Source organism: Nycticebus coucang, chromosome 2 (assembly GCF_027406575.1).
Source record: "Nycticebus coucang isolate mNycCou1 chromosome 2, mNycCou1.pri, whole genome shotgun sequence".
In the NCBI taxonomy this organism is placed as follows: Eukaryota; Metazoa; Chordata; class Mammalia; order Primates; family Lorisidae; genus Nycticebus; species Nycticebus coucang.
The window spans coordinates 131,980,260-132,008,111 of NC_069781.1; the positions used below are offsets into that span (position 1 = coordinate 131,980,260).

General features: G+C 46.9%; 1 protein-coding gene across 3 annotated transcripts in view; it reads right to left on the reverse strand.

Annotated features, from left to right (window-relative positions):
• The window catches only part of PCSK6 (proprotein convertase subtilisin/kexin type 6), a 208,581-nt gene extending 203,706 nt beyond the window's left edge, over nt 1–4,875 (reverse strand). For 2 of the 3 annotated variants that reach the window (XM_053581857.1, XM_053581856.1), the window contains exon 1: nt 4,533–4,875. In XM_053581857.1, coding sequence (XP_053437832.1) covers nt 4,533–4,805 — 273 coding nt within the window. In that variant the 5' untranslated portion in view covers nt 4,806–4,875. The remainder of the gene's footprint in view (nt 1–4,532) is intronic. The other variant, XM_053581858.1, reaches the window with a different exon arrangement.
• Nucleotides 4,876–27,852: the final 22,977 nt, after the last annotated feature.

Sequence of the window (27,852 nt, forward strand, 5' to 3'; positions counted from 1 at the left end):
TGGTTTTCCCCTGCATTAAAAAAAATACCCCAATGGACGTTCTTATACAAGTCTCCTTGAACACATGTGCAGAGTTGCTCCAGAATAATCCTAGATGTGGACATGCTGCTGCAATTCAGCCTCGCTGTGTATTGCCAAATTGCTCTCCAAAGTAGTTATATCAACTTCCCGCTGTTCTGCAGTCTTCCCAAGATGTGATGCTAACACTTTTTCATGTTTGCAAATCTGGTAGGTTGCTTGGCTCCAGCAACCCCCAATGAATTGCAGTAAGAATAAGCATCATTTCTTAAGATTATTGGCCATTTGGATTTCCTCTTCATTGAATTCTTTATCCATATATTTCCCCATTTTTCTACCCAGCATTTACCTTTTTCTTAGTGATTTTTAATTATCAAAATAATATATGCACTAATCTCTGTTTCGCTTTTAAACTGTTGAGACCTTTATTTATATACAATTTTTCATTTTAATGTATCTCTCAACTTTTAAATGTTTCTTTTTGTGTCCTATTTAAGAAATCCTTTCCTTCTCAATATCATAAAGGTATTCTGCTATATTTCTTTCTAAAAGGGTTATACATTGGGTACTTTTTCTTCCATTCTTGAGATACTTTACTAAGAAGAATGTGTTCCAGCTCCATCCATGTAAACATGAAAGAGGTAAAGTCTCCATCTTTCTTTAAGGCTGCATAATATTCCATGGTGTACATGTACCACAATTTATTAATCCATTCATGGATCGATGGGCACTTGGGCTTCTTCCATGACTTGGTATATGTGAAACTTGGTAAACGGTCTGTAAAGCTAGTGAATGATGCCCCATGATCATATCAATGTACACAGCTATGATTTAATAAAAAAATAAAAAGAAAAAAATAAAAAAGAAAAGTGTTATATATATTCAGGTCTTCAACCCTATCTGGAATCTATTGGTACATAGCATGCCATGAGGATTTAATTGTTTTTCCACGTGGCAAGCCTGTTCTCCCGGCACTGTGTATTAAATAGCCCATCCTTCCCCACCTCTCTGTAACTCTTCAGCTTGCACAGGTTCCATACATGGGTGGGTCTGAGTGAATTCAATCGATGAACTGGACCTCCCCTGGGCCAATGCTGACCTGTTGTGATAATCACAAACCCCCTCCTTGTTCTCTTTCTCAGAATTGTCCAGTGTGTTTTTACACCTTACTCTCCCATAAAATCTTGTCAGGGTTTAAACTAAATTCCATTGCATTTAAAGATTATTGGGGACAAGTATGAACTCAGCCCTCCCATACAATGCTTCTCTATTTATTTAGACTTTTGTTTCTCAATTCTGCTTTTAAATATTTTGAAATTTTCTCTATAAAAGTCTCACCTTTCGAAAAGATTTATTTCTAAGTCTATTATAGCTTTAATGCTGGAATGAATTACAATTTCTTTTATCTTCTCAGATATGGCGGCTGCAGAGGAAGCTACTGTTGATCAGGCAACATCAACAAACTCAACTCTGTTATCCAGGTTCTTTTGGATTATCCATGTACTTGATCATGTCATCTGCCAATAATGACATCTGACTCTTTCAGGTTTTTATTCCCTTTTAAATATCTTGTTGCATTATCTGGAATTATGAAAAGAGGGGCAAAAAGAGGCTATATTGTTTTTTTTCCAGAGGATGCTTATTTTTCAATGGAGAGGCTCCAGAGCCTTTATCAGATGCTGAAAGGGATCCATGATTCGAGAAAGGTGAGTAACCACAGGTCTAAATTACATTTGGATCACGTAAAATGATCTGAATCAGATTATTTGTTGCATGAAAGAAAGGAAAACAAGCAAGCAAGAATTTACAGCACAGTAACAATCCAGGAGAAAACCAGGGCTGTGATTCGGGCAGGTAGAAAGCAGAACATTAATTGCCCATTAAGGGCTTGGAGAAAGAGTTACACAAAGGAGATCGTGAAGTACAGAATACAACAGGAGACAAAGAGCAGGGAGTGTAATTGTCAGAGGTGACATGTGAACACAAACAGCTTCCTCCCCTTACTTCACCCTCATTTACTCATCTGTAAATCAAAGCTAATAATATCTACATGTATTTATGAGTCACAAATTCTACTGGCTGAGAAAAGGCAAATAAGGCTTTTAAAGAGTTCTTATTGAGAGGCTGGAATGCTCCAGGCCTTTTCCACATTAACAGTGCACTTAGAGGGGGGAAGAAAAAAACTCGTGCAGGAATAAAGAGCAACAGGCCCTCGAGTAATCACACACAACCCTCTGAGAAGCTCACATCCCCAGCCAGCTAATCCCTCAGTTTGTAAATGTCTCCACAGTGTCACCACCAGCACCATACCTACCAAGTGGAGTGACCAGGCCATGTGGAGTGAGTCCTGGCTGCACTGTACAGAGCTGGGAAGATGCTAAAAGACCCTCCCAGAATGTCCTGGGGCGCATTCAGGGAGGAACTTTCTCTCTCATAGGCAAAATCAGGGAGAGTGGACTTTGGGCACCAGCAACTCAGTAAATCTAACAGATGTTGTTTCAAAGGCCCAGCATGGCCAAGGGTCGGGCATTTTTATTCTCCTGGACAGGAATTTAGAGGGGAAGTTACCTGTGCCTCTTGAAATGTCCAGGAACTGAAAAAGGTGTCCCTGGCATTTGCTTAGGGGTCCTGGCTCCTAAGCAAATGCCAGGCACACCTTTCCTGTCACTTCACTTGATCCTCTGAGTCTGCTGTTTGTAGATATGTTACTTTTGCTTGTTTAATTATAAGAGCCTACAGCCCAGGCACTTTGTAATTTACCACACAGTTTAACAGTCACTTTAAGCTAAAGACAAATTGCTGAGCCACTTGGGCAAAGAATGAAGTGTGTCAGGAGCCAGGGCCCCTACGCAAGGAACACCTTCTTCAGTCTGAACCATCAGCCGGGGTGATACAGGAACTACAGAGGAAAATAAAAGTCAGTGCTACCTGTTATGGCCAAATGTAGAAACCTGCCCAAATGGAACCATCCCGCCCAGGAAGGAATGAGTGCGCCCATCTCTCCTCCCTTCAACCCCACAACCCCACTCTTATATTCCCACCTCGCCTTAACCCACATGCTGACTTCTTTTTCAAACTCAGCTGGCTCACACCTGAGTGAAATAAAGGTCACGTTGCCCACACAGAACCTGGACTCTGCTTCCTTTCTTGGAATAACCTCTCGTTTTCGGTCCTTGATCTTTCACTCTCCAAAGACAAAAATCTTAAATCACAGGATGTCTGAAGAAACTGTAGTGATTATATATAAAGATTTGCTTGCATTCTTTCAGATAAACTCTAAGCTGCCCTGTGCAGTAGAAGTCAAATGGTAGAATCTATCCTTCCAGAAGGCCACACTTCTCACATTAGCAGCATAAACACCAGACTTAGGATGAGAACAAATGTCATTTCTATAAGGGCAGCAACACAGTTTGCTGGCTTCTGCCAGGGATAATGATGAAACGAAATTTAACACTGCCTGGCAGTGGGGTTTGACTTACAAGGTACATGCGCATCACTTTGCTTGATCCTCTGAGTGTGCTGTTTGTATATCTGTTAACTGTTAGCGGTCCCCTGGTGGGAGCCACACATCAGAATCCCCTCCTCATCCCTCCACCTGTGGCAGGAAAATGGGACCCTCTGTGGCAATCCTTTGGCTTTATGCTGCCAGGGCCAGACCTACTTGATGACAATAATAATGACAGGCAAGCTGGGGTGGTGGGCAGCGTGTCCCGGAGGTCCTGGCTTGCCCAGTGAGGGTCAGGCTTCGAGGCAACTGTATCATTCAGTTGTCCCAACAATAGTAGCATTATCACTGTCCCTGAAGAGAAGCAAGTCAGGGAAATGACTTGCCTAAAGTCATACAGTTCCTATGCAGACAGCTGTCATTGGAACAGCCAGCTGCCAGTGCCAAGAGCCCTGAAACAAAGCAGCCTTCCTCTGTGCCTGGAGATACTGCTCCCTGTCCTAAGAGCCTCCCTGATGGCAGCTGGCTCCCAGGTGCAGGTTGTTGTAGCCTCCCAGTTGCCCCGGACACAAAGGAAGCGCAAGTCCCCGAGACACCAGGCCATGCACGTGTCACCAAAGGAGCAGCGGCCACCCTAACGCGCGCACATGGCCCTCAGCCCGGTGCTGCCCGTCGAGGGCAGAAGGGCCGACGTGGCAGTGCAGGGGCTGGGAGGCCAGGGTGAGCGGGGTGGACCCTGAAGACAACGCGACAGGAAAAGCGCGGCGCCTTAGACTGAGCCTGCTCCACCAGAGCCAGGCAGGTGTCTGCGCCGGCCCAGCTTCCGAGGCCACACTTCGAACGCCAGAAGTCCGTCCTCCCCAGGGAGTCCTGCATACCGAGTTCCCAGGCGACTCCGCACTGGGCGCCTGTGTCGGCGGTCATCCCCCAACCCCGAGCGCGCGGGCCGAGCAGTCCCGGACTCCTTCCCACGCGCGGCCGCGGGCCCGGAAGACTCCCGAGGCGCCCCCTCGCGCGTGCCCGTCAGCCGCCCGGAAAGTTTTCGGTGCGCGGGTCCCGCCGCACTCACCTGGCCCAAGTTGAGGTAGCCATGCGCCGCGGCCACGCGGTCCGCCTCGGCCGGGCCGCCCAGCACTTGCACTGCCCAGTGGTTGGTGTAGACGGGGCGCGGCGGCGGCGCGGAGCAGGAGCCGGGCAGCGCGAGCAGCAGCAGCCAGCGCCAGAGGCACGGCGCGAGCGGCCGAGTCCCGTGCCCGCCGGCGTCCCCCGCGTCCCCAGCGCCCGCGGCGGCAGCCCGAGGCGGCGGCCGGGGCCCGGGCGCAGGCGGCGCGCGCGGAGGCATAGCAGCAGCAGGCTCGCGCGGCGCCCCAGCGGCGAGTGCGCCAGGGGGGTGGGGTGCCGCCTTTTAAAGCAGCTCCGCGCCGGGGAAGCGCCTCCACCGCCGCCGCCGCCGCCACGGGCGGGAGCCAGGGAGGAGGAGGAGGAGGCTGCGGCGCGTTCCCGCCCGCGCGGCCCGGCGGCGCCCCTGGGCCCGCGCTCTAGCGACCCGGCGCCGGGGCCCGCGACCTGCCAGGGGCTGGGCAGCCTGGGAGGCGCGGGCGGCCACAGGGGAATCCCGAAACGCCCCCCACTGGGGGAACTTCTCCGCAGACTTTTGGGGCTCTCCGCACACAGGAGGGCCCCAAGCGGCGGCCTCCGCCCAGTGTGTTCTTCTAGGAGTGGGCAAGGCCCTCGGGCATCTCAGGTGAGTCCCCTCTTCCCCAGACTGGTCGGGCACCTTGAGGCTTCACTCACTGGTGGGTTCTAGAGGACAGGTGGCCGCTTTACCTGCCTGAGCATGAGACAGTGGTGTTGCAAGTGTTAAGGGTTCTAGGGGAACAAAGCTTCCGGGAAAGCACTGGGCGTCCCAGGACCAGGCCAGATTGAAAGGGCAAAGGCATGTGGCAGATTAGCTGAGCCAACAAGTGGGTACATGGCGGAGGCCACAGACCGTCTCAGGAGGCAGCCTGTGCTCTCAGCATGTGTGTGATCGGGAGCAAGTTACTTTCCTTGTTGAGAGCAGGGGCTCCCCTTGAAAAAAAGAGGGTAACAGTAATATCCACCCTGCAGGATGTCAGCTCTTGCCTTGCCGTAAACTGTCCACAAACATTTGTTTTGATAAGCCCAGGGCCTGCCCTGTGGTGGTAGGTGTTCACTAAATCTTGTATTCTCTTAAAAGTACTCACTGAACTGGGATCAGTTAGTGGGAAAGTGATTTGAACCAGCCTGCAGCCTGGTATTAGACAATAATTTGGAGCACCCCTGAGGCTTATGGAAATATTCACGCCATAAACAAGCAATTACAAAGAGGGAGGATGGTGCAAGGTCTCTTCTCTCATCCTTCCCAGTTGGTCCCACCTAATCCTATGCAGAAAGCTAGCCATCAACCTGATGAATACCTGAGGGGGAAATAAACAAAAGGTTGAAAGGCTGAGTAGTATTCCATGGTGTATATATATACCTGGGTGTACTACTCAAATACAACTTGGGACTTTTCCTAACAAACACAATGTAACCTAATCATACGTACCCTCATATTAATCTGAAATAATAAAAAATAAAAACCAAAGGCTGAAAACCCTTGAAGTGGAAGAGAAACTGCTTATCTGGTGCTTGGCTTCCAGCAGTAGTCTCTTGTTTAGAAAGCTGTGCAAGAATTACCTGCTTGAGTCTGTGGCTGGGCAGGTGGAAGTTAGGGGCTTGGGAGGGTAGGGAGAGGGAAGATACACGTGGATGGCTTTCTGAGGTCCCTTCCAGTCTCCCTCTCAGGAGTCCTTGGGTTTCATAACCCACATGATTCATCCTTTCTGCAGGCTGAGTCACCCCTAATGGAGGTGGGAGAAGGAACGAGAGGCGTAGAGGGAGGCCCAACCAGGATAAGCAAAGTCCATGTTCACAAGGGCTCCTGCCAGAGGACCCCTCTTGGAACCTGGGGATCTATGTCTCACACAGTTCCGTTTTCTGCACTATATGCAACTTCTCCCCTGCTCTCCCTTGACCACGCCGGGTCAGCTCCATGGGCAGTCACTCCAGACCTGCCCCAAACTGCAGAATACAGGCACGTGTCCCTCCTACGGATGGACTGGATGCCAGTCCCTGCCCCACGGAGAGGCATGAGGTCCTCACACAGTCTGGGCAGCCCTAGAGGAAAACCCACCACACCTGTTGGGCAGGAACCCTCAGCCAGTCACAGCCCAAGGTGGCCCCAGCTGCCTAGTCAGCTGGCCTGCAGAGCTGGGGCAGTGGACTGAGTTGGGGGCTGGTTTGGAAACATTGCTCTGTCATTTGCCAGCAGTGTTTCTGGGCAACATGGGACAGCTTTCTGGCCTTTGTTGGTCAGACTGTCTCTTGGACTCATCCTGTGTTGTACTTCCTCAAGTGTGTGGCCCGCTTTAGGATAATGTACACTGCACATAATCCAAGTGATTAGAAACCAGCTCGTGCCTCCCAAGAGGGAACACCTGCAACAGTGGTGATTGTAACAGGCAGAGATAAAGGTTTTTCCATAATAATTTGGTAGATTAAAGGATTCAGCCTACTGAACTGTGAGGAGACTAAAATGCATCTGAATTTTTATTTGGAGGGATCTGAATTTATTTTATCAACAATTCTGGTCCTCTTGGGCTAAACTTTCCATTCATCATGGCAATTTGAGGGCAATAGCTCGGCTCCAACGTCATAGGAAGACCAGGTTCACAAAATGAACATCCTAAATGGAAACCTCCTGTGGGTTTCCTCTTGATTGACACGGTGACAGGATTAGTCAATCACAAGATCACCAGCCCTTCGTGTTGGGATAGGATCGCAATAAAATTTGACTTGTCCTCCTGCAGGGAGAGATTGTTACTCTATACCAAGCACTCCAGATGGCCCTTGAGGTCCACACAGCTCTGTCAGGGGACTTCAGTGAGCGTGGGGAGGGATAAGTCATGGACCACAAAGGTGATTGGAGCCTGATTATATTTCAGAAGCTTTAGGAGATGCTCATACAGAGATGTAATATTTATACTGACATCTTCCCAAACCAGAAATAGGAGGAAGAGTCACTGAGAAGATATTCTTGAGTTATGTGTTCTCGTGCCCATAACTGATCCCTTAATAGTAATAACATGACTGGGCTCAGCTGGGGCCCAGGAGCTGAGCCATGTACCCAAGACCACCAGACAGCAAAAGGCTTTGCACAGCCTTCCTGGATGTATCAAGACAGAAGTTGATTTGGTAATCACCTCCATTTAGGCAATAGACACTTTATTGGAAAATTGCATTTGGGGCAATATGCTAGGTTCAGTGGGCCAGCATGGCATTCCTCAAAGAAGGGCTGAGGGAAACCACCTTCAGGATACTGGGGAGGAGCATGGACTCAAAACACGGTTTTGTCACTTACTCATGTGCAACCTCAGGCAAGTTGCTTCAATTTCTTCTGCTGAAAATGACAGTAACGCCACTGTCCCCAGGCAGAGGTGCTATGAGGATGACAGGAGCTGATGTGTGTAGAGAGTCTCACCCAGCCCCTGGCACTAAGTAAGTGCTAAATAAATGGCAGCAATGGTGACCGCTACTGCCACCAAAGCTTTTGGGTACCAAAACCTCCCCTAGTGGGATGGGGTAGGTAGGGCAGAACACTCTATTCCTCTGAGGGGCTCACAGGCATATAAATGTACTGTCCTCCTCCATGAGGACATGCTAAAATTAGGAAACATCTCATAACTGGTATTTTGCAATCACCATGAGCCTAAACTGAAACTGAGGGCTTCCAGAGAGAGTTTGTGTTTGCTTCTGTCAGTGATCTGGGGGCACCAGCTCCTGTGACCCCAGAGTGAGAGACAGCTAATGGTTCTAATGGTCACCGCAGGGCATTTTTTCCTATTCTTCCTTCATCCACCAGGGTCAAGGTAGAGATCAGAGGGCTTCTTGCTGTTTCTCTCTTTCTCTTTTCTCCTGTACAATGAAAGTGTAGCCCTGTGAAGGAGTCTTCTGTGAGAAAAAGCACACTTTTTCTTTCTCAGTAATATATAAAATAATGAGCATCTGGCTCACACCTGTAATCATAGTGCTCTGGGAAGCTGAGGTGGTAGGCTTGAGCTCAGGAATTTGAGACCAGCCTGAGCAAGAGCGAGACCCTTTCTCTACTAAAAATAGAAAAACTTGCCAGGCATTCTGACAGGTGTCTGTAGTCCCAGCTACTTGGTGGCTGAGGCAAGAGGATCGATCGCTTGAGCCCAAGAGTTAGAGGTTACTGTGAGCTAGGATGCCGTGGTCCTCTATGCAGGGCAATAGAGTGAGACTCTGTCCCCACACCCCAAATAATAATAATGATGCATCTTCCAATCCAGGGTGTCTCTTAGATTTGATGATATGTGGTATTAATACCTTCAATACATACTGCGGTAAAGATACCTGTTGAATTCTCCCAAATGTATTTGCCTTTTCTCCCCCTTCTGGCATCTACTAACATCCTACAGAAAAGGTACAGCAAGTATAGTATTTTTTTCCCCACAAAAATCTGTCGTGAATCCTTGGCAAGGCAAAGGCTCTTCCAGAAGCTGTGGGCTGCACAGCGAGCAGAGGTGAGGTACCTGCTGGGACATACAGAGACAAGGTTCCTTAGAGCTGATGGAGCTTCTTGAGCCCAGATAAACACAATCCAGTCCCTGGGAATAGGAGTCCCTGACACAGGTCACACAAGCAAGTGGGCCTGAGATGAGGAAGGCCTCAGGAAAGAACAGACCACTGCCCTACTTTCTTCCTGGCAGCTCCCTTGCGTCACCCCCAGGAAGGCTTTAACCAAGTCCTCTCTCTCACTCCCCTCTCCCACTTACTCACCAATCACACCCTCACTCCCCCTCTAGCAGTGATAGGTCAGGAGTCTTCCCCTCCCCCAGAGCTCCCAGCTCCACATCCTTCTCTGAGCTCTGCCTTCTACTCTGCCGATAGAGTCTCTCAGTGGTCTCTTTAGTATGTGCTCATGTGTGCTGAGCTCTGCTCCCTCCAGGGCAATATGTGACCATTTGGGGTGGGGAGGGCGTGAAGAAGCTCCCACCGCAGGATCTGCTCCCTTGGTTAGACTCTCCCTTTATGCCTAGATCCTACTTATTTTAAGAAAGAGCCTAGTGAAAACTGCCTCTCCTGCAAAACAGTTATGATGGGTCTAGCAACTATGTTTCCCCGTGTTCATTTCATAAACTCTCATGTGGAAATTTAATGTCAAACAAAGAATTTAGGGGCAAAAGAAAACCAGAAACTCACTGAGAACTCTTCCTGAGTAAGAATGAATGAGTGCTTTGCAATTCATTTGGTTTCTTTTTTTGCCTCAGCTTCTAGGAGGCTTGGAGCCACATGCTATAGAAAATCACAATTGTTAATTTCCTCCTTGCTACAGCAGTTAGGATGAATTTGGTCACAATTATTGGAATGCCCAACTAAAAGGAGTGAAAACAATAGGGACAGTTTGGGCCAAGCACAGTGGCACACACCTATAGTCCCAGCTAATGCAAAGGCTGAAGCAGGATGATCGCAGTGAAGTGATCACAGTGAAGTTCCAGGTTGCAGTGAACTTTGATACCACCGCTGCATTTCAGCCTGTGCAACAAAGCAAAACCCTGTCTAAACAAAAGCTAAGTCAGTTCATTATTTCACTAACAAGAATTTGGTGGTAGGTAGATCTAAGGTGTCTCAAGATAGCTTTTCTATACTTTACCTGCCTTTCTCCTCATGGTTCCAGATGACTGCCCCATATTGGCACATTGTATCCTCTGAAGACAGCTTCCAAGGAAGGAAGGGCAGGAGTGACCTTCTTTTGAATGTCTCGCATCTCCATAGGGAGGATACACCCAGAACCCCAAGCCCATTTCCTCAGAAGCCTCACTGGCCAGAACTGGGTCGCATGTCCACCCTCTGCTGCCAAGAAATCACTGACCACATGAACGTTCCCTGAACACATTGCTGCCCCAGCTAGAGCAAAACCAGGATTCTGTTAGCAAGATACAGCCCCAGGAAGGCTGCTGGGGGGTCCCCTAGGGGTCTATCTCCTCCACCTTTCTGTTCATTATATCACCTCCATGTAGATTATCTGAGGCACACAGCAGACTCAAACAAATATTTACTGAAAAGAGAAAAAGAAGGGAGGGAGAGAGGTGTTGAGGGAGGAAAGGGGAAGGAGAGAACAAAGAAGGGGGAGATTAAATGAAGGGGGGAACAGAAGGAAGGCTCAAATGTTATTTAGAATAAATACACCCTATAAATTAAGTAACAACCCCATTGGCTTTAAGCAGCTGTGACTGACTTTCCCCACCTCCCCCACCCCATGCCAAGCAGAACCCAAGGATGGAGTTGCATTTTACCCTAACCCAGCAGCAGGATACGCCTCTTTTTCCTGTATAGAGACGTCCCTTGACTCCAGGATGGGTTTGGGGCCCATTGACTGAGCCCTTTTTCTGAGTGAGAGGAATCAGGAACTTGGATGCCTTCCCTTGTCACTGCAAAGTCAGTGAGGCAGTGGGTGGAGTGGCAGTGGGGGCCTTGCAGTGACAAGTGGGAGAGAAGAGCTGGAAAATTTTTCCTGTCTATACAAAAGCGTAGTTTTGAGAAGCTGAGTGTAAAGACATCACAGGAAAAGTGCATTGCAGAGGATCTGCCAGGCTGCAGTATAAATGACGTGGCCAGGCTGGGGGCAGCTGAGGAACTGGCAAGTTCTTGCAGTCCCTGCCCTGTAACACCTCTCTTCCCTCAAGAGAACAGGATAGAAGGTACAAACACCATTGGTTCTGCGCCTCCTGCCCTGGCCCTCTCCAGAGCTGTCCCTTGCTTGGTGTCCTGATCTCAGAGGGTCCCACCTCTGCAGGTTTGTGCTCTGGCCTTGCAGGCCCTCCTCACCTTCTCACCCCCCACCCCACGCCCCCAGGTCCTTCCCTCAATGACATGGTTTCAGAGCCTCCAGCCCTGAGAAAGCTTCTGCCCTTCCTGCCCTACCACCCTTTACACTAGCTCTCTCTGTGTCCTCCTGACTTCACTGCCGGATTCTGGAGAAGATCACATCACTTTGCTGTCTCCCGAGAGCTCTCACAGAGAGCTGCTCTATGCCCACCCCTCCTTATCCCTCCACTCAGTACCTCACTCTCAGCTGGAGACCTTGCTTCCTTCCCAGAAGAGATCTTCCTCCTCCTCTTGTACCTGCCCTGGTGTTGTAGGTGATGGTTAGTCCTTGCCCCTCCTGGAGGCCTCCCTTTCTCTTATGTATTGGATCCCAGCCCATCACAGTTTCTCAAAGGCACCCCTTGACAGCACCCCCTTCCTCCTGCTGAATTATCTCCATGCACTTACAAACAGGCTATGTTTCATCTGTCTAAAATACCCACAAGGCTACCTCCAGCTACCCTCCCATTTTTCTTCTTCCCTATATAGCAAGACCAAACTCCTCCAAAAACTCCTCCTCCTTCGCCCACTCTTTTGGTTTTTTTTCCATCCGCTTCAGTCAAACTTCATCCTCCTCACCCACGCCCATAGCTCCCAATGCCATCAGGAGCCTCCAGGCTGCTAGACCCAGTGGGCAGCTTTCAGTAACTGTCCAGGGTACCTTGCTGCAGCTTTTGATAGCATGACATCCCTGCCCTTGATGCACATTCCTGGTGTGGCATGCAGTCCCCAGCCCACACCCCCCGGGCTCCCCTCTACCTCAGTTGCTGCCCCCCTCAGGCTCCAGGCCCCGTCCCTTCTTAGCAGGCGAGTGCCTTAAGCCCTGGCCCTCAGGCTGCTGCTCCTTTCCATCCACCCTCCCTCACCGGATGGGGTCAGCCTTTCTCATACCTCCCATTATTCCCTTAACTCCTGATGCATATCCCTGGCTTGGACCTTGATCTGGCACTTCTCTACTTGGCTAAGACGCTTCACAAACCTGAGCACCTGGCCTTGCCTGGTCCCCAAAGCATGCCTCCACCCGTCCTGTCCTCAGTTTTCCCCATCACAGTCAATGCCAACACCGCCCTTCCAGTGCTTAGGAAGAAGTCTGCAGCTCCCCATTAGTCCCTCCCCCATCCCAACATGTCCCTGTTTAGAGGTCAGTGAACTGTTGTTTCTATCTCTGAAATTCACCCAGAGTCTGGCCCCTCTGACCATGGCCCTGCTACTAACCTACTAACTTACTAGCCAATCCACCTCACCTCTCATCTGGTGAAACTCAACGGCCTCCTAGACAGCTTTGCTATGTGGCCCTTGCCTCCTTTAATCAGTCTTTAGCACAGAGGGTAGTGAGAAAATAGACCAGATCTGGTCCTCAGCTCAAAATTCCTCCTAGGCTATCAGTCTCACAGAGAAAACTCCAAAGTCTTTACAGTGCTCCAAACGTGCTTCGTGACCCCCCAAAAACACAGAGTGGGGACTTTCATGATTAGGGATTCCTAAAGGAAGTGACTTTTAGTTTTTGGCCGGGGCTGGGTTTGAACCTGCCAGCTCTGGCATTTAGGACCAGCACCCTACTCCTTGAGCCACAGACACCACCCAAGGAAGTGACTTTTAAGCTAAGATCAAAGAAATAAGTAGGAAACAGCCAGATGAATGGACTATCAGTCAGGTCTAAGCAAGAAAGCAGAGATCACACTAAGTATTTACAGTGGTGGGAACTGGTGCTCATGGGATGAAGTGCTAAAGGTGGGGGTTGGAGAGGCAGTCCAAGAGTAGCACAGTCTGTCCCATCCCTGGGATAGGTGGCGTCAAACTCCAAGCAGAATGTCAGCAGTGGGACCTTCATGTGCAAAGTCCCTGAGGCAGGGGGACCTTCGTGTGCAAAGTCCCTGAGGCAGGGGGAAGGGGAGGTCCTAGAGGGAAGTCAGAGGGACAGGGGCATTGAGCATGGTGGGAGAGGGGCCAGACATGCTGGCATGACAGCTTCGTCCTTCTTAGCAGGAATCTGGACTGGATCCCAAGAGGAGTGGATGGCAGAGGAGGGACATTCCCACAGCCCTAACCAGTCAGGGCTCGCTGTGGCTCTCAAGCTTGAAAGTACAGCCTCACTCTGTCTTCAGTAGGCCACACCTTGGTTCCCATATACCAGCTCCTTTCTCAATATCTCCATTCTCTCTGGCCTCTGTAATCCATAGTGACCTGTGCCAGTTTCCTCACCCCCACCCCACCACCCCCAGTGCCCTGTGGCGATCACAAGGGTGTCACTCCATGTGACCCAGCACAGTCTCTGCTAACTCCCTGACGTGCTCACAGGCTGTCCTGGTCTCTCTGCATCCAGCTGCTGCCCCTTAGCAATCCTCTACCATCCTGGAGTCTGGGTTCCCAGGCACTCTTGCCAGCCTACGTAGGCCATCAGTGAGTCTTCTCTACTGGGTGGAGACCTCAGAAGCGTGGCCTTCAGCAAGCTGGGACTGTTTTTCTTGCTCTTCCTGCCCCACCATAGGGCCAGTGACTGTTCCCAGACAGACTGGCCATTCAGGCCTGGGCACCTTGGCTTTCACCATTCCCTCTCTGAGCATGCTTTTCTCTGCTCCCCTCCCACCTGCTTGGATTTCTTCCGCCAGGTCCATGCCACAGGTGACCTTCCTCTTCTAAAGCCCCTTCCCATGCCCCAATTACCTTTTCTCCCTCTCCAGGCAAAACAGCTCACCCAGCTGTATGGCCTTATTTTTCAGGCCCAGTGGTGATGAGTGGTCTCATCCGGTTCAGTGCTGAACCCATGCTGGGGTCTCAGAGGTTGCTCTCCATCTAGAAGGTCTCCCTGAACCCCAATTTCTCACAGGTAGGAAGAAGCCTCAGACCTGGCATTCTTGCTCCACCCCTGTTCCAATAAGGCAGAACCTTTGATCTAGTGTTTCCCCCTGCAATCTCTTCCGGAGCCTGGGAGAAGGAATCTGCTAGTGTGGCACTGGGTGGCAGGGCTGCAAAGGCAGCCCAACAGGTTAAACTAATTCATTAGAGCCTTGGACTTTTCTTGTAAATGGGATGGGCAGCTTTATTCCTAAGTAGTGATCTCTCCAGGTTGTCTTCCTCTCAATTTTAGGTTATAATGATTTTTTTTTTTTTTTTAAAGAACCAACAACCTGTTTGTAAGTTTCTAGGAGCTGGCCACAGCTCATAGAGGGGCACTCTAGGTCACTTGGTTCTGAGCACCCCTGTGACCAGGGTGGGCTCTAGGTTTCTTAAGCTGGGGCTACAGGGGTGCAAAGGTGTTTCAGGATGAGTCCACACATTGAGTGAAGTGAGGGTTCAGGGGGAGAGAAGGCAGAGTACCGCAAGTGTCTAAGAAGCAAGGCGCAGAGGCTGGCAGGTGCTGTGATAATTTTCTGCTGATTTTAGCATAACTTTCTGCAGGATTGCCTTTCATGTGGGCCTTGGCTGAGAGTGGCATCTAGCTCATCACTTGCTGGTGATAGGACCTTGGATAGGGCCCCTAACCTTCTGTGCCTCGGTTTCCTTCACTGTAGATGAGACCAACAGTGGCACTTTTGGGGGAAAGCAAGTAACGTCATCACACAGGACAAGGCAGCATCTGGCAGTTGGCATACTGGCAGCAAACCTCCTGGGACATGTGTCTTTGGTTTGGCAGACGCTGGCAAGGGCTGTGGTGACAGCTGATATGTGAACCATGACAGCTGAATTGTGACAGGTGGAAAGGTGCTATGCCAAGTTACATTTAGACCTTACCAAAACCTAAGTCGTTCCTCTTAAATTTCTTGGATCTACGGGATGGATTTAGGGCTTCCAAAAAATCCTCTGGAGGCTTTTTATGTACTTCTATTTATAATCTAAACTCTCTCAAATCCCCAACCCAGCCAAAATCATTCCCGCTGTTTTCTTTCAACACCAAACTCACCAGCAGCAGAGAAAACAGCTGCGTGAGTGATGATCTGGGGTCCCAACAGACCCTCTCTCTTATTCCTGTACGAGTAAGACCTAGGAAGTCCTTTACCCTTTGCAAGTTCTGCCCTGCCCAACCTCGGGGCCACCCATCACAGCATAAGTTCCTTCCACTCATAGGAACTCGGGCAATATTACTGATTCCTGCCATCCAATATTGTTGTTTCTCAAAGGTTGAGAATTTAGTAAGCAAACATTTCTGTGGCTCAAGTGATTTTGTGTCTAGCTCTTTTTTTTTTTGGACTAAGGCCGATTCTGTATTCTTTTTCTTTCTCCTTCTGAGCCCTTTCTCTTTTTTCCATTATATAAAATGATCTTATGTTAGGAACCAGCAACATGGATCAGTGTGCTTCCTCCTAAGCGGGTGCCAATCAGGGGTCACAGGTGGTCACCACCATGAATTAGAAAGTCTAATTCAGTCCTCATGGTCCTTTGATAAATAGGATGTCTGGAACCTTCTCACTCACAGCCTCTCAGGCCAAAGTTCACTGAGGATTTGCCACAGTGCACAACAGGGCCACAAGACAATGACAAGAAGTAACCCTCAAGTCCTGTCCTGTGAGATAGGTAGGGAATGGTCCAAGTGCCCAGGACTCCCCAGGCAGGAATACAAGACTGAGGTCAGGGCATGGATTCCAGAACTAACCACCTGGGTTCTTGTCCAAGCTCTGTCACTTCCTAGCTGTGTGACCCTGAGCAAATCAAAGTCTGTCTGTTAACCTCTCAGTTTTCCCAACTGAGCATCAAATAGACGTAATACCTGTGTCCATCGCAAATGAATTAACTTCAATAAAGAGCTCCAACTTGTTTCTGGCACTCAGACAGCAATATGTAAGAACTATTATCATAAGGCCAGAGGTTTAGCAATGTCTGATTGCTACTTGCAAATGTACATGGTTTTAGAAGAACCTTTGTGGGTGTAGTTGTGTTAACACAGACATACCCTGGGCTGCTCCTTCACATCTCAGACCCAGAAGGACCAAAGAGTCATCAGCCCCTTCCTATATATACCTGATGAAAAGGAGGGAAACATCAGTGAAGGAGGGAGGTAAGGAATAATGGCAGAGGAAGAGAAACAAACCTTCCTTTACGGAGCCCTCTGTGAGGCTTTTGTGTACGCTTGTGTCTCAGATGTCTCTAAAACCACTCTGTACAGGGCTTCTCCTGTCTCCTGTTTTACAGACAGGAGAGCTGAGGCTCAGCAGGAGGAAGGGCCGTACCCAAGGTCTTGTTTTGTGAATAGTTAAGATTCTGGAGACTAGAAAGGCCGATGGGGTGGCTGTGAAGGCACAGGACAAAAGGCAGAAGAGCCAGCCAAGCAATGCCCAGAGGGCCCGTCTCTTCCTGCCAAGCAGTGAGGGATATGCTTGGCCAAGGATCAAAGCACAAGAGCCTTGAGGGAAGGGGAAGTGGGATTCCCTGGGCAGAAGAAACAGGAGACAGGGCTGGGGGAGTCCCTGGTCATGGTGAGATCTGCTACATCTCCATCCAGGACAGGCTCTGCGGCAGGAGCTCAGAGGCTTGAGAAAGAACTGCTCCCTGGAGATCGGTGGGCTGCACTGTTGCCCCCTGAAGGAAATAGGAGGAAAGAGACAGTGCCCAGATGGGTCAGCTGAGTGAGCCCCGGCCAGGACCCCCCGGGTGGGCTTCAGACTCCTTTACTCTCCATCTGTCTATTACACCCTCCAGAGCCCTTCTGTCAGGAGGAACTGAAGAGAGGGGGTCCCCAGGGTGGTGATGATGCCAGTCCTTTGGGATGGAAAACCTGAGACTGCACCTGCTCCCTTGCCACCATCTCCCCCAGGCAGTAAGCTGGCCCAGTCTGATGCATTCTGCAGAGGCTATTCCCAACCTTTTGATGCTTCCCTGCTGAAGGAAAAGTCACTCTGTCTGTCAAGGGTCTAGAATGTCCCCAAAATCTTCCCCTAATGTCTATTCAGAAGTCAGGCCTAAGTCCTGCCAGTGCCCATTTGGGAGTTGAATTATATCTTCTGTATGAAAGAGAGAGAAAGTCCTTTTCTCCAGAGGCAACATTCAGATGCCCACGAGCTCCACCATCAAATATGAATATTCTCTTAAAAATAAAAATTATGGTGCACTTAAAAAGGAGCATGTTATGTCAGCACTGGTGATAAGACAATTTATTACTGTCTACAAAAAGAAAGCTCTTATGCTGTGATGAAGCTGGCTCAGTGGGCTGTAAATTAAGAGCCATTCTCTCGCTGGTGGAAATAAATTCCCTTGTCAGTCACTGTGCTGTCCCCTGGATAGCCCAGAAGGGAGCGGGCAGAGTGAGGAATCAGACACCCATTACCTGAGAGAGCTGTGCCACTCAGGCCCAGGATGCCCCCCACTCAGACACACACTCACTTAACAAGTCTCTAATCACATCCCTGGGATGCATCTTTTTTGTTCTTTTTCAGATTGATTTAAGAGTAACATATGATTAGGTTGTTAACATTTGTTTTTTGACATAAAAAAATAACTGTTTCTGGTTTTCTTATAGTCAAAAAAGAATAAGCAGAGTTCAGTGGAAAAGGAGAGGGGCCAAAGGTCAGAGGGCCTGACCAGAACTGCCTGATTTAAGGGAAATTGCTTTCACCTCTCTGAGCTATGTTTTCCTCTCCTGAAAAATGGAGTTGGACTAAGAGGCTGAGGCAGCAGGTAGAGTTGTTCTCTTGTGTGGGCAATGCGCAGCCCTGGGAGGTGGGGTGCTGCCCCCCCTAGGAATTGTTCAAGAAGGCCTGGGGGGAGCTGTCAGAGATGTAAAAAGGGGGCTTCCTTCACTATATAGGAGCTGAACACCCAGGGCGAATGCCAGGGCCAACCCACAATTCCAGAATTCAGTGAAAACAGCACCTTGTCTGATTCCCTTCTGACTTCCAACCAACATCTGGTGGGTGCCCCATGTCTTCCATCTTCCCCCTTTGTGAATTCTTCACCTGCCAAAAGCCACCTGAGCAGTGAACCCCCCCCCCCCCAAGCCCCGTGAGTGTAGAATTCTCAGGATGGCTCAGAGGGAAAGCCTCCTTTAGAGCTATCTGAGACAGCCTGCATAACCGAACAGACAGGGACACTGGGAACAAAGACTGTGGATAATTGCTAGAAAATAAATATGATCAAATTTGCCCGCTGTATGTGAATTTGGCATTAAATGTTTTCATAGAATGGTTGAGGGACTAGCTGTCAAATAAATACTAGATGGCCAGTTAAATTTGAGTTTCCGATAAACAATGAAAAAAAATTTAAGTGTATTCCACATAATATTTGGAATATACTTGCACTAATAAAATTATTTGTTATACTGTGGAATATATTCAGCCATAAAAAGATGGTGACCTTACATCTTTTGTATCAACCTGGATGGAGTTGAAACATTATTCTTAGTAAAGTATCACAAATGGAAAAGCAAATATCCAATGTACTCAATAGTAAAATGAAACCAGTAGATGTTCTTTTTTTTTTTTAATTTTCCCTCTTTTTTTTTTTGTTAAATCATAGCTGTGTACATTGATATGATCATGGGGCATCATTCACTAGCTTCACAGACCGTTTACCAAGTTTCACATATACCCTTGTAAGATGCACCGCTGGTGTAATCCCACCAATCCCCTTCCCTCTACCCACCTCCTCCCTCCCTCCCCTCCCTTTCCCCCTTCCCCCTATTCTTAGGTTGTAACTGGGTTATAGCTTTCATGTGAAAACCCTAAATTAGTCTCATAGTAGGGCTGAGTACATTGGGTACTTTCTCTTCCATTCTTGAGACACTTTACTAAGAAGAATATGTTCCAGCTCCATCCATGTAAACATGAAAGAGGTAAAGTCTCCATCTTTCTTTAAGGCTGCATAATATTCCATGGTGTACATATACCACAATTTATTAATCCATTCGTGGATCAATGGGCACCTGGGCTTCTTCCATGACTTAGCAATTATGAATTGGGCTGCAATAAACATTCTGGTACAAATATCTTTGTTATGACGTGATTTTTGGTCTTCTGGGTATATGCCCAGTAGAGGAATTACAGGATTGAATGGCAGATCTATTTTTAGATCTCTAAGTGTTCTCCATATCTCTTTCCAAAAGGAATGTATTAATTTGCATTCCCACCAGCAGTGCAAAAGTGTTCCCTTTTCTCCACATCCGTGCCAACATCTCTGGTCTTGGGATTTTGTGATATAGGCTAGTCTCACTGGAGTTAGATGGTATCTCAAAGTAGTTTTGATTTGCATTTCTCTGATGATTAAAGATGATGAGCATTTTTTCATATGTCTGAAGGCCGTGCGCCTGTCTTCTTCAGAGAAGTTTCTCTTCAAATCCCTTGCCCAGCCTGTGATGCCTTCTTCTATTCTTGCTAATGCGTTTGAGTTCTCTGGATTCTAGTTATTAAACCTTTGTCGGAGACGTAACCTGCAAATATCTTCTCCCATTCTGAGGGCTGTTTGCTTGCTTTACTTTTACTGTGTTCTTGGCTGTGCAGAAGCTTTTTAGTTTGATCAAGTCCCAGTAGTGTATTTTTGAAGCTGCTTCAATTGCCCGGGGGGGGTCCTCATAAAATACTTGCCCAGACCGATTTCTTCAAGGGTTTTCCCTGCACTCTCCTCTAGTATTTTTATAGTTTCATGTCTTAAGTTTAAATCTTTGATCCAGTGAGGGTCTATCTTAGTTAATGGTGAAAGGTGTGGGTCCACTTTCAGTCTTTTACAGGTTGCCAGCCAGTTCACCCAGCACCATTTGTTAAATAGGGAATCTTTTCCCCACTGAATGTTTCTAATTGGCTTGTCAAAGATTAAATAACGGTAAGTAGCTGGATTCATCTCTTGATTCTCTATTCTATTCCAGACATCTACCTCTCTGTTTTTGTGCCAATACCATGCTGTTTTGATCACTATTGATTTGTAGTATAGTCTGAGGTCTGGTAACGTAATTCCTCCTGCTTTGTTTTTATTTCTGAGTAATGTCTTGGCTATTCGAGGTTTTTTTCTGATTCCATATAAAACGAAGTATTGTTTTTTTTCCAGATCTTTAAAGTATGACAGTGGAGCTTTAATAGGGATTGCATTGAAATTATATATTGCTTTCGGTAGTATACACATTTTAATTATGTTGATTCTTCCCAGCCATGAGCATGGTATATTTTTCCACTTGTTAATATTTTCAGCTATTTCTTTTCTTAGAGTTTCATAGTTCTCTTTATAGAGATCTTTCACGTCTTTTGTTAGATAAATTCCCAAATATGTCATCTTCTTTGGCACTACTGTGAATGGGATAGAGTCCTTAACTGTTTTTTCAACTTGACTGTTGTTGCTATATATAAAGGCTACCGATTTATGAATGTTGATTTTGTAACCTGAGACGCTGCTGTATTCCTTGATCACTTCTAAGAGTTTTGTAGTAGAGTCCCTAGTGTTTTCCAGATATACTATCATATCATCCGTGAAGAGTGAAAGTTTGATCTCTTCTGACCCTATATGCATACACTTGATCGCCTTTTCTTCCCTAATTGGAGTGGCTAAAACTTCCATTACAATGTTAAAAAGCAATGGAGACAATGGGCAGCCTTGTCTGGTTCCTGATCTGAGTGGAAATGATTCCAATTTAACTCCATTCAATATGATATTGGCTGTGGGTTTGCTGTAGATGGTCTCTATCAGTTTAAGAAATGTCCCTTCTATACTGATTTTCTTAAGTGTTCTGATCATGAAGGGATGCTGGATATTATCAAAAGCATTTTCTGCATCGATTGAGAGAATCATATGGTCTTTGTTTTTTAATTTGTTTATGTGCTGGATTACATTTATAGATATACGTATATTGAACCAGCCTTGAAATCCTGGGATAAAACCGACTTGGTCATGATGTATAATTTGTTTGATGTGTTGCTGGATTCTGTTTGTTAGGATCTTGTTGAATATTTTTGCATCTATATTCATTAGTGATATCGGTCTATAATTTTCTTTTCTTGTTGGGTCTTTCCCTGGTTTGGGGATCAGGGTGATGTTTGCTTCATAGAACGTGTTGGGTAGTCTTCCTTCTTTTTCTACCTTTTGGAACAGGTTAAGTAATATAGGTACTAATTCCTCTTTAAAGGTTTGGTAGAATTCTGACGTGAAACCATCTGGTCCTGGGCTTTTCTTTTTAGGGAGGTTTTGTATGGTTGATAGTATTTCCGAACTTGATATGGGCCTGTTCAACATTTCCACTTGATTCTGGCTAAGTCTTGGAAGGTGACGTGCTTCCAAGTGTTGGTCAATTTCCTTCAGATTTTCATATTTCTGAGAATAAAGTTTCTTGTAATATTCATTAAGGATGTTTTTGATTTCTGAGGAGTCTGTTGTTATTTCGGCTTTGTTGTTTCTGATTCAGGAGATTAGAGATTTTACTCTTTTTTTCCTGATTAGGTTGGCCAAAGGTTTATCTATTTTATTGACCTTTTCAAAAAACCAGCTTTTTGATTTATTGATCTGTTGTATTATTCTTTTGTTTTCAATTTCATTTAATTCTGCTCTAATTTTGGTTATTTCTTTTCTTCTACTGGGTTTGGGGTTGGAATGTTCTTCCCTTTCCAGTTGCTTGAGATGTCCCATTAAGTTGTTAACTTCCTCTCTTTCCATTCTCTTGAGGAAGGCTTGCAGTGCTATAAATTTCCCTCTTAGAACTGCCTTTGCGGTGTCCCAGAGGGTCTGATAGTTCGTGTCTTCTTTGTTGTTTTGTTCCCAAAAATTGGCGATTTCTTTCTTAATCTCATCTCTGACCCAGCTATCATTCAGCATAAGGTTATTTAACTTCCATGTTTTTGTATGAGTATGCAGATTCCTGTTGTTACTGAGCTCAACTTTTATTCCATGGTGGTCTGAGAAGATGCATGGAATAATTTCTATTCCTTTAAATTTACTGAGGTTAGACTTGTGACCTAAGATGTGATCGATTTTGGAGTAAGTTCCATGGGCTGATGAGAAGTATGTGTATTCAGTTTTGTTGGGATGAAATGTTCTGTAGATGTCTGCTAAATCCAAATGTTGGATGGTTAGGTTTAAATCTAAGATTTCTTTGCTCAGCTTCTTGTTGGAGGATCGATCCAACACTGCCAAAGGAGTGTTGAAATCTCCGACGATTATGGAGCTGGAGGAAATCAAGTTGCTCATGTCTGTTAGAGTTTCTCTTATAAATTGAGGTGCATTCTGGTTGGGTGCATAGATATTAATAATTGAGATCTCATCATAGTGAGTATTACCCTTAACAAATATGAAGTGACCGTTGTTGTCCTTCCTTACTTTTGTTGGTTTAAAGCCTATTGTATCTGCAAATAAAATTGCAACCCCTGCTTTTTTCTGATTACCATTTGCCTGAAATATGGATGACCGTCCTTTCACCCTGAGTCTGTATTTGTCTTTTAGGTTAAGATGTGACTCTCGTATGCAACAGATATCTGGCCTGAGTTTTTATATCCAGTCAGCTAACCTATGTCTCTTTAGAGGACAGTTTAAGCCGTTCACATTAATGGAGAATATTGATAAGTCTGGTGAAGTTTTGGGTATCGAGTTTTTCAAAAGTCCAGTGGCCATTTCTAATCCTTTCGCCAGTGTGGAAATATTCGCCTTCTTCGAATTATCCCAGAGCTCTCTGAGTGAGTGATCCGTTTTTGCTCTCCATTTCTCTTCCTCTTTGAGAGTTTGGGTATGTTCAAAGGCTTTATCTTCGATGTCAGAAATCCTTTCTTCTGTTTGCTCCATTCTGTTACTGAGGGATTCTACTGTATTTTTCATATCTTTGAGGGCTGCAAATTCTTGCTTCAGTGTGTCTAAGTCTTTGGTGGTTTTGTCTTTAAATTCGTTAAATTCTTGAGACAACTTTTGAATTTCTCCTCGAATTCCTAATTCCACTTTGTTAATCTTGTCTTCAATCCAAATTCTGAATTCGATTTCTGACATCTCAGCCAGTTGCTTATGAATGGGATCTTCAGTTGCATCTGCCATATCTTTCCTTGGGGGTGTTGATCTATTCTGGTTATTCATGTTACCAGAGTTTTTCCGCTGATTCCGCCCCATGGTTGTTTTACTCCCTCTGATTTTTTCCCCTGGGGCTTTGTCGAGGGCCTGTACAGTCTTGTGGCTTGAGAAACTGGGGCCCTGTCTGGTGTGGTGGGGCTAAATGGTTCTGCCTTGTTTTCAGCTGGTTTCTTTTCCACCCTAGTGAAACAGATACTTTGGATTGAAGTCTCAGCTGTGGAGAAATATCAGCAATTAAGTCACCCCGCCCCCCACCAGCAAACAATTGGAAAAGAAAAATCAAACCTTCCTACCACCATGCACCTAGGGCACCACCTGATTTGTCCTCAGGTGATTGGTTCAGTTCAAAAATGTCCAAATCAGTTGTCTCAGTCTGCACCTGTCTCTGGTGAGAGAGTTTAAGAGGTCTCAGGGAACTGGATCACAGGGGTCTGGCTTGCTCCAGTGCTGTGTGGAGTCAGGAGAAGCCACCCAGCCTATAAATCAGTCTGGGAAGGTTGCTGCCTCCTTCCCCACCTTGCACCACTTCACACCCAGTCACTGATAGCCCTGCAGTTGGCTGACCCAGTTGCCTGTAGTGAGTCGGTACTTCAGGAGTTTGTACCTGCCTGAATCACAAGGAAGTCTGCCAGACCGCTGCGCTCTGCCTCTCTCCAGCAGGAGGAGGTGAGGCCTGACAACCTCGGGCACTAGATGAAGTTTGAGGGGTTTTCACTCAGGTCCAGTGTCACCCCTGATTAATGTTGCTGACAGAACAGAACAGAACAACTCTGCGTTTCCCCTGTAGAAGAGAAGCTGAATTGAGTTCCAAATCAGCTTGTCTTCACTCTTGTATTGTCTATAGGCTGACGATCCCCTGAGGGCCAGGTGCGTCTTAGGTTTAGTAAAGCCGACCTCTGGGTCAGCCCCGCCCTGGGAGTTTCCCTGGTTTGCAAGTTTATGTTGCCTCAGGCAAACTCAGAGTCTCTGGTTGCCCAGGGAGACAGGGGGTGTGGCTTCAGAGTATTCTGTAGTGAGCCGTATTGCTAGCAAAAGAGGGCTGCTGCCTTATGGCTCAGGCAACTGTTGCTCCAGTGTAGCTCCCCTCCGGCCAATCGTCCTCTCTCCGCTCCGTACCCCAGAGTCTGCACCGACAGGCTGCAGCCCAGCACTGTCTACACCCCTCGAGCAATCGCCCAAGAGTCTGGACCCCTGGGGGACAGGCCTCCAGACCTTGGAGCGAGAGCAGAGGGGAGCGCGGGGAGCACTGGAAGCCTGGGGTTGCGGGCAGAGAACACACACAGCTTTACACAGTTTTATGCCTGGCCGTATTATCACCAAAAGATGGCTGTAGCACTGTGCCTCAGGGAACTGCCACTCTGGTGCAGTCCCCTCTCCACCAACCGACCGGGACTGGCCTCCAGACCCCAGTGTGAGCGAAGGAGAGCGCTGGGAGCTCAGAATTCCAGGTAGAGACCATATACAGTTTATACAGTTTTATGCCTGGCAGGAGGACACCGTGGCACCCCAGTAGGGGAGGTAGGTCCAGTTTTTAGAGGGTCTCTCCCGTGGAGTGTAGTGGGAGGACCTTTGAACTCTGCCCAGTTGTTTGTGGGGCACTCTGAGCCGTTCTCATGGGGGAGGGGACTCCCGTCCGCTTGGTGATGGATTTTGTACCTTTTGTTTGTATCCTTGTGGTCGCAGCTTGCCTCAGCGGGGTTGACGTGAGCAACCTTCTCTCTTAGTGCAGCTCAAATCCACCAGGTTACTTGCTGAATTTTTGTCCTTTAACTCTCCTTCTGAACGGGAGCCTCTGTGGAAAGCTGGCTTCAGTCAGCCATCTTGTCTCCTCCCCTCCCGGTAGATGTTCTAATTCATGCTCACAGAGGAGTAAAACTCAATTCAATTCAAGTTGGGGAGAGGAGGAATGAGGGAGGGTTAGAGGAGGGGAGGAGATTGGTGAGCTCCCACTTGATAGGCACAATGTAGGGGTGTATGGCACGTCTTTGGGGTGTGGGACAACTACAAGATGGACTTTACCTAACTAATTCAAATATTGTGACCTGGTTGTTTGTGCCCTCACATTAATGAGAAATTAAACATAAATAAATAAATAAAATTATTTGTTTATCTGAAATTCAAATTTTCCCAGGTGTCTTGTATTTTTATTTGCTTAATCTGGTAGCCCTGGGGATGAGGGTGGGGAATATCAAAGCTCAAGCTAGCATCAGATGGAGAAATTTATCCCTAGTATTTTAAAAAGAAGTGGCAGGCTAAAGTTTGGGTTTAAAAATACAGAGTGTTTTCTTGGGGATAAATTCTTGGGGCCAAGAATTGAGGCAATTCAAACCATTAAAAGTACCTTGGTGACCTCAAATACAGCCCCATTAAGACATGCAGACATATTAAAACAAAACAAAAATAAAAATGAAGAAAGGCAGAAGGAAGAGAGAGAGATCCAGATTAAATTGAAGATCTGAGATGATTATAACCCCTGGGGCCTTGGCAGTGATAGTCATGGAAGTGTGATGGCTCAGACACTGTGCAGACTAGGGAAATGTTGCAAGCTGGTATGTCAGGAAGGATTTTGGGTGCCTGGGGAAGAGTCCCTTTGCCCTCTTCTTATCCCAGTCCCTCTTCTCATCTCAGCCTCAGTGGGAAAGGCAGAGATCAGAAGGGCCCAGGCCAGAAGTGCCACGCCACCACCAGCAGCGTCTGGTATGCTTGGTCATTATCCTCCCATCAGCCTCCTTCCTACTCCCACTGTCAGCTCCAGACACAGCAAAATGGACAATCACCCAAGTCTAAGGGCACCCGCCCTAACAATTCTTACTCTATTTTGTTATTTTCTTTAACATTTTATTTGTCCTCCTTGAGCTTTCTATTTTGTCTTTTCTCTATTTTCTTCTTGTTCATCCTCCCCAAAGTGAGTTGTTTTTTTTTTTGATGGTCGGTAAGACATTTGTCTCCTGAGGGTATAACCCAATATGAACTCCCCGTCTGTCACTGTTTCCACCCTATAAAATTAGGGTGGAAGTCTATGTGGATCAGGCAGGGAAGAACAGAACAGTCTGCTGCTCTCCAGGGCCCATGGTGAGACACACTGACTACCTGAGATGTGGATCTCAGGGCCTCTCAGATCCCAGATAGGGGCCATGTAGATACACACTGCCCTTCGCATGAAATGGCCAGCGGGGTAGAAGAAGCATCAACAACCCTGTCTTCTAGTCCTGAATGTTAGGTGGTTGAGGTAAAAGGGGAAAAGGTGAGGGGAAAAGCCTATAAAGTGGTTTATCCAACAACCTGTTAACTGTAGTTTCATATTCACCTTTCATCCTCAACCCCTCTGCGCATCTATAGCATGATGACAATGTTCAGACTGTCAATGTTAAGACTGTAAGAAGTCCCAGGCCTGCCTGAGTCAAGGATTAAAATTTATCTATGAGTATTTTATTGAGCCATTTTCTAATTATTTAGCAACTATCATTCTCATCAGCCATCCACGGTAGTGTTGTGTGCTGACCTATGCTTATCAACTCTGTCTGCGTAACACCAGCTGTACCTGCCACCTCTGGACACAGGCTTCTTCCTATTCTGCATTATTTTGTGATTTGGCCCAGAGGAAAATGATAGATCAAGGCAGAAAAGCAGCGAGCAGCGAACACATTCAAAAGTAAGGAGCTATCAAAATGTCACAAACTTCTTCTAGTAGCCTATCATTGGAATGCTTTCCCAGCCAAATGCACCTGCCTTAACAACCTCCCCCAGCTCATCAGACAAGGTGAGGCTTCCTGCTAACAGATGTTATGAACTTGGACTACACTTTGACAGGGTGGATTATCCCTGGCTTCTGGAGAGCAGTTAGGACACAGCATGTCAGTGGGTGTCTGGGCACCTTTTGGACCAAGCCTAGACATTCCAGCTTGATCCTAATAATTTTCTCAAATGCCATAATTCCTCATCTTCCCTATGTGCTTCCTGTGAAGTCAGGGTAGCTTCTCATTTTAAATGATATGGGAATGTAATTGACTACCACACAAATGCATGTCCCTCAGAGATTTCCCCACCCATGCCAGCAAAGGGACCAGCCCATATCCACAAAGTGAAAGACAACCAAATGGTCATTATAACTAAGAAAAGCATAATCGTGGCTTAGCGCCTGTAGCACAGTGGTTACAGAACTGCCAACATACACCCAGGATGGCAGGTTTTATTTTATTCATTCTAAAGTGTGTGTAATGATGTCTAGTAGGGATTTTAACACATTTTCCTAATGGCTAATGACATTGAACATCTTTTCATGGGCTTACTTTATGTCTGCATATTTTCTTTAGTGAAGTGTCTGTTTTAATCCTTTGCCTATTTAAAAAACCATGGGTGGGTTGTTTGAGTCTAATTGCATTTTGAGACTGCTTTATAGATTCTGGAGACAAGCCTTCATTAGATATGAATTTGCAAATGATTTCTCAAAGTATATGCTTGTCTATTTTTTCTTTTCTTTTCTT